The sequence below is a fragment of the Austrofundulus limnaeus genome, unplaced genomic scaffold, assembly GCF_001266775.1.
Source record: "Austrofundulus limnaeus strain Quisiro unplaced genomic scaffold, Austrofundulus_limnaeus-1.0 Scaffold225, whole genome shotgun sequence".
Taxonomy (NCBI): Eukaryota; Metazoa; Chordata; class Actinopteri; order Cyprinodontiformes; family Rivulidae; genus Austrofundulus; species Austrofundulus limnaeus.
In genome coordinates this window covers 301734-308272 of record NW_013952627.1, presented here as the reverse complement: position 1 = coordinate 308272, position 6539 = coordinate 301734, and the positions used below count along the sequence as shown (strand labels likewise).

The 6539-nt window shown below is 39.1% G+C and overlaps 1 protein-coding gene across 3 annotated transcripts in view; it reads left to right on the top strand.

Annotated features, from left to right (window-relative positions):
* Nucleotides 1–6539, top strand: part of ncor1 (nuclear receptor corepressor 1) — a 72209-nt gene that overhangs the window by 31209 nt on the left and 34461 nt on the right. For all 3 annotated transcript variants that reach the window (XM_014019624.1, XM_014019623.1, XM_014019622.1), the window contains exons 15-16: nt 4107–4237; nt 5589–5884. In XM_014019624.1, the coding sequence (XP_013875078.1) occupies nt 4107–4237; nt 5589–5884 (427 nt within the window). The remainder of the gene's footprint in view (nt 1–4106; nt 4238–5588; nt 5885–6539) is intronic.

Below are 6539 nucleotides of genomic sequence, written 5' to 3'. Positions count from 1 at the left end.
GGTTGGGGGGGGGTGGAATAGGTGCAATTCACAAACAATCTGTTTGATTTTACACGTATTATTCACATTGAAACAGCCAGAAGACATTGCAGGCTTTGTTTATACAACATTTTAGAGTAAAACTTTAGCATTTTTGTTGCACTTCAGCCGTTTATGTACACAACAAGAGCGGATGTTTTCTCTGACACTGAAACGGACGTTTTTGGAAACAACCAGCATCAGTGTGAAATCCCACATGCGCAATACAGATGGCTGCAGTCAGTACTTCTTCTGCACTTGCTCAAGTAGATGAACAATAGTACCAAGATGTCGGAGTGCTGCTAGTTCAGATCACCCTTTCCAAAGTTCGTGACCATAGATGAGGGTAGGAACGTAGACCGACCAGTAAACTGAGAGCTTTGCCTTCTGGCTCAGCTCCCGCTTCACTACGACAGACCGGTACAGCGCCCGCATCACTGCAGAMGCAGCACCAATCCGCCTGCCGGTCTCTAGGCTTCAGAGCCTAAGGGGTTGACATGTATAATTTCAGCATGGTGACCAACCCACGGCATGGGTTAGTCGCAGTCAACCTACTGGCACACCTCTGTGCCACCAAGTGAAGTAATGACCGAGAAGAAATGGTCAGCACATCAAAGAGAACCGTTTAAATTAGCAATAGGTATTTTTGAATAAGTTATATGGACTCTGAGGATTATAAGGACCTTAAGTCCAACTATGGAGCTACAGACCTAATACATGTTTGCTTTTGCAACACCAGTCACTGTGATTTCTCAACGCTTGGCCAATAGTCAGCGCAGCTACACCACTTGTGTTCTGAAACTTGAAAACAACAGCAACAACACCTACAAGGACTCTCTAATGGGGCTGTGTGATGTGGGTGTTGGGTTTAATTATTAAAGCAGAGTTTCAAACTTAGTTATTGGTGCCAAGATTCATTCTGCTTTGTGTTTCGCACGTTTAAAGAATAGCATGCAGACTAAAGGAACGTAGTTACAGGGCATACAGGGATCTGCTTATGCACTTAAATTTTCATCCTTGCAATGTGTTATATGCACACGTTAATGAGACTTATACACATTGTAGCACATTATTTTCAGAAGTTGAAATGGGTTTTAAGAAAGCTGACGAGACATGAGGCATACATTGTTAATAATTGAAAACTAACTAATAAAAAAGAGACTTGGTGAGGAAACAGCATACAAACTAAGAGCACTGCTTTAGACCCAGCTAAGAGTTTAATCCCTGTCACTGTTAATATCAGGTTTTAGTTTACTCTTTGTCTTTAAGGATTCCTTTAGGAAGCAGAGAGATTCAAAGTGTTAATCGTGAGCCTCTTTCTCATTTGCTGACAGTTCTCACTGATTTATAGTTTCTCAGTGCAGAGCCCTCAGCTACCATAGTAACAGCAGTTTTTTATCATGCTCAGCCATTTCTGACAGTAAATTGTTCCACTTAGTCATCAGCTGCACATGGCCTTTTGTGTAACTTTTTAAAAAAATATTTTTTATGAATTTACTTTTTGAATATTTGCATGATTTTTGCAATTAAAAACAAAACCCTGCTAGAATAGAAGTGACACTTGATCGTAATAAATTCATTTATTTCCTGTTCCTGCAGTAGAAATACTTGTAGTTAGAAATTTTATTTCCTGGTATCTTAAATTGTATGGTAGGAAATGAAAGATTGACTTGTGGTTCTGTCATTTCCTAACTCAAACAGAACTTGTGAATCAGCGAAAGAGGGCAGAAATTAAAACTCTTTAAAAGACCGGTCAGGCTAGAAGTTGGTTTTAAAAACAGAGAGGGACCACAGAGGGCTTCATTGACTTTCGGAGAACATCTCTGTGGAGGCTCTTTACGCCTTGTGGGAGAAGATGTAGGAATGCAGCGGCTCTCTGGATCTGACGCACTCCAAAGCAAACATGAGCGCTCCCTGCCCCGGCCAGAACAGCATCCCACTGAAGGACATGTATGGTGGAGAACAACTCTACAGAAACTGGCTGTTCTCCTTAACCAAATAAACAAATTACCAAGAAATTAAATGAAATATGTACAAGGCTTAAGACTTGGTTTGCAGACTGATAAGGATAGGGAGTAGCATGAGAGGGATATTCTTTTTTTATTTATTTTTTAGCATTTACTTCCTTTAAATGTAGTCCAACAGGATTATTCTAAGAAAAGGGTTCTTTAGTATTTTAGGACCGCACCTTCATAATGTTGCACAAAGAATTGTGGATGTTTGCCCAATGATTACTTTCTGAAGTTTGCATTATAATTCATCTAGTGGTTCAGGGGATATTTTCCTAGCAGACAAAGTTTATTTTAATAAGCAATGCAATTCTTTTTTTCAACAGATGCTTTGAAGCTCTGCAAAGTTGTGTTCCACAGTTTGTAGACTCAGACTTGTTTTTTCCCAGCTAGTAGAAGTTTGTGGTAATCCCCGTAATTTTGCAGACATACTTTTACAGTACATGTTTTTTTCTCTCATGCTTTTTTTGTAAGTTTTCGAGCTAAATTATTAAGAACAATATGATTTGCAAATTTTGTAGCATAAACATTAACGTAAATTCAGTTCCGTATAAAAAAAACACAGTAAAGTACGTGGAACATGCCCTGTGCCCACGCTCCACCCAGAGGTTACTTTGTGGTACTGCATGGCATGTAGCTGCTAACTGTTTAGCTCTTGTGTGTTTTTGTTTGGTTCTGACTGCATTAATGCCACGTAGGCTTTTTCTGGACTGCATCCAATATTCACATTTTTACACGATTCCCAGGTAACCTTAAAGAATATAATAATCGGGGCTTCAGTATTGCATTGTTTTGGCTATTTTTCATGTCAGCTAAGTTTGCTTAGATGCGGCAACCATCTTGATTTGTGTTGACTCTCAACTTTATTTAGTTGCAGTCAAACATTCAGCGATTATGTTCTGAAAGTTTCTTTAAAATCCATTTTTTTCAAACTACAAACGAACATAAGCTCAAACATTATTGCTCTTTCACCTTTGATGGCGAGCATTAAAAGTTCATTTTTATCCTTTTTCTTGTGTTTGATGCATTGAGTTATATGAATAAGAGAAAACGGTTAGTCTTATAGGTGCAGCTGAAGCCTCTGTTATCTGATGATAGTTTGCTTTCATAATGTTTTTGTTCCAACAGGATAATTATTTTAGTGGTTCTCTGGATATGTCCATGTGAATTAGAAATAAAACCTTCTAATTCTTATAAATAGGCTTAAATGTGAAGTAAATGATTCTTCAGCTCCTTTCTGAGAGCCACATCCTGCAGACTGAACTACAGAATGAGACAAACACTTCATGTTGTTGTAGACATGCAGCCACATCCCGTTTTTTTATGTGTTTGTGTCAGTTTGTTCCCCTATCTGTCTTGTCTTCTCCTCGTTTCATCTCCTCCCGCCTTTAACCATTGAGTAAAGCACATTCCTGGGCCCCATCTGGTACCAGCATGGGATGTTTGGCTTGGCATAGCGGGGCTTGTTCCAGCGCAGCGCTTTCATGAAACAGTCGGGAGGACGCTTTCTGTGGTGGACCACGCCAGCCTCGATGTTGCTTACTCCTTAGCCTCTCTCTGTTTACTTCTTAAAATTCATTTAAAATTATACTTCTCTCTTAAATTGCTCTAAAGGAAGTGATTTTACTGAGACTGAGAAATGTATACATTTAATCCTCCTTAGAGCTAGCCAACAATATTTATTGTAAGGTTCACCATAGGTGTCATTACTAAATTAAAATTTATTTTTATTTTTATTTTGAGCATTTTTCTGTCATATTGGCAGGTGAAACACTGAAATGATCCAATCAGACTCATAGACATAATATTAGGTAGTAGAGGTGTTTAAAAGCTGGATGACATATAATCTCAGAATATATTGGAACATATCTACAGAGCTATATCAGGATGAATGAAAAACCATCAATTCTTTAATTATATTTCAGCAAAAAACAAAAATAGGTAAAGAAGTTGCATCGCTTGTTGTTTTGGATGTACGCTAACTTAAAGCTACCAAGACGTAACCTGCTCACTGATATTTTAAAATCTTTTTTGTTTGGTTTTCTAATGTTTTTTCCACCTTTTGTGTTTCCTCTTCAGCAAACAACACGTCTCTTACAAGAAGACAAGTCAGAAGACAAAAACGAAGAGGAGAAATTGGAGAAGGCCGAGAAAAACGAGGACGAAGAAAAGAAGGAGGAGGACGAGAAAGATGAAAAGGAGGACTCGAGGTGAGTTCTGTTTGCATTTTGGCCTGATGTCACCCTGCAGGTTAAGCTCCCTGCTCTCTGTGGTCAGAGTGTAATCTGATCACTGTCCTTTTATAAGAGTTTGAACTCTTGAGCCAGAAAATGAACGGACAAATGTAAAAGACAACTTTAACTGTGTTTAATCAAGTTAGCTCTGTACCATCTCCTTAGCTTGGTTTCTTATAAGATTTGCCCAATATTGTCTGATGATGATGATAATGGTGAATTTAGCCACTTGCATAATTAGTTAAGTTAATCTGTTGTCTAATTATTAGTCACTAGACTCAAAGTCTAATTGGTTAAATTAGAGCAGTAATCTTTAGTTGGCGGCCTATAGGTCATATTTTGCCTGCCAAGTATCAAATTAATAAATTACACACAGTTTGATACACGAGTCAGTTGTAGCCAAGCTCAAACATGGTTAATGACTAGAGATGGACCGATCCGATATAATATTGGCATTTGTCCCAATATATATATAAAAAAATTCTAGTTCAAGCATCTGTGACAATGGACCCGATCCGTAGAATCGGAGCAATCAGTAAAATTACATGCTGAATCTGTGAAACTTCGATGTTAAATGCAATGCGTTTGCAAATTTAGATGCACCTAACTCTTGTGCTGGTGCACCTAAGGAAWAAGGTTAGGTGCACCAGTGCAAAAACTTATTCTAGAGCCGTGTCATAAAAAACATTTTCTCTTTATTTAATAATCATGYACAATAAATAACATGTAAAATTACAAACAGAACATTTTATTCAAAAAGAAGTTGTATAACGAGTTGAATCTCCGACAAATGTAATTGTTTATGGCAGCAGAAAWAAATGAAACAGACAGCACAGAGTTAGCAAAAGCATGGCTAACTAATTAAAGGTTGACTCCAGAACTGCCTGCTTAGAAAACTCCTGGCCTCTGATCCTTGTTGATGACCCCAGGGTTACAGGATCAGAGATGGCTTTACGAGTAGTACTGACTACTTGTGAAGATTTTTTTTGTTATTTTTTTAAAATATTTTAAGAAATAAGTTTGAATTACAAAAGCTTTATTGAAGAAATAGCTGAAATTTATGCGTTGACCTCCAAAAAATAATAAAAAAGCAAACGAGTTCCCTAAGTGACATCAATAATGTCRCTTAGCAAGTCAACAATTTGCAAACTTGTTATGTCTGTCCAGACTGAGCACAAGCCATCGCTAATATGCTTTTCTTGTTTTGAGTRAGTTGGAAAAAAGAGCAGAAAACAAGGACAGCCTCTTACTGCTGCATCATCGGGGAATAGATATTTGCTGTAGCAGCAGCTAAAAGCTGTGTTTTCCCCTCCGTCCAAAACCACAGGGAGATTGGCAAGGAGAAAGACAAGTGTGACGGCGGGGAGGACGAGGACGGAAAGGAGCAAAGCACGCCGCGTGGCAGGAAGACTGCCAACAGCCAGGGCCGCCGTAATCGAAGAGTCATCACRCGCTCCATGGCCAATGAGACTGCGTCCGTTTCAGCCGAGGACGCGCCCCCTCCCACCAYGGAGCCCGCCCTGCCAGACACGTCACAGCTCCCCAAATCTGAGCATGCCCAGAAGGCCATGAAGGAGCCTGCAAAACCTCTGACTCCAGTAGCTTCAGTTGATGCTAATAAAGGTAAATCTGCTCAGATTGCTGTAAAATGTTTAATATATACTTTTATTCATGCACACAAATATTTTTTTTCTGTCAGGAGCTGACAGAAATAACTGAGAATATAGCTTAGGCAAGCTATAGAGAAGATCTCTGCAAACATTTCACTGMTTGTTACTTCCACTTTTATTCTCCAAGTCAGTCACTCCAACTAAGCAGCTCCTGTTTTGCAAGCTATCCAGACATTTTATGAAGTTTTATGAATGTTTCATTAAACAATGCGTCATACACTTCTTGGACAAACAAAGTCTACACCAAAACACAACAACATCAAGCTAACAAAAAGCTAGCATTAGCTTACCATTCTCTGTCATCCTGCCCTCTCGTCTTAAGCGTGTCACTGCTGGATGCTCCAGTTCAATATTCAGTACTTTTCCTTCAGGTTTGGTGTAGTTTATTGTTTTTTCACAAATAAAACAAAATAAGATTTGCATGTGTTTAATGTTATGATCCTGCCCACATCGAGGCAGCTCTCTGCTCAATGCAAACACAACCAGTTCTCCGAGTGGAGCAGGGACAGGCCGAGGCGGGCTTTACTATGCAGAGACGCCTTGTCTCACACACACACACACACACACACACACACACACACACACACACACACACACACACACACACA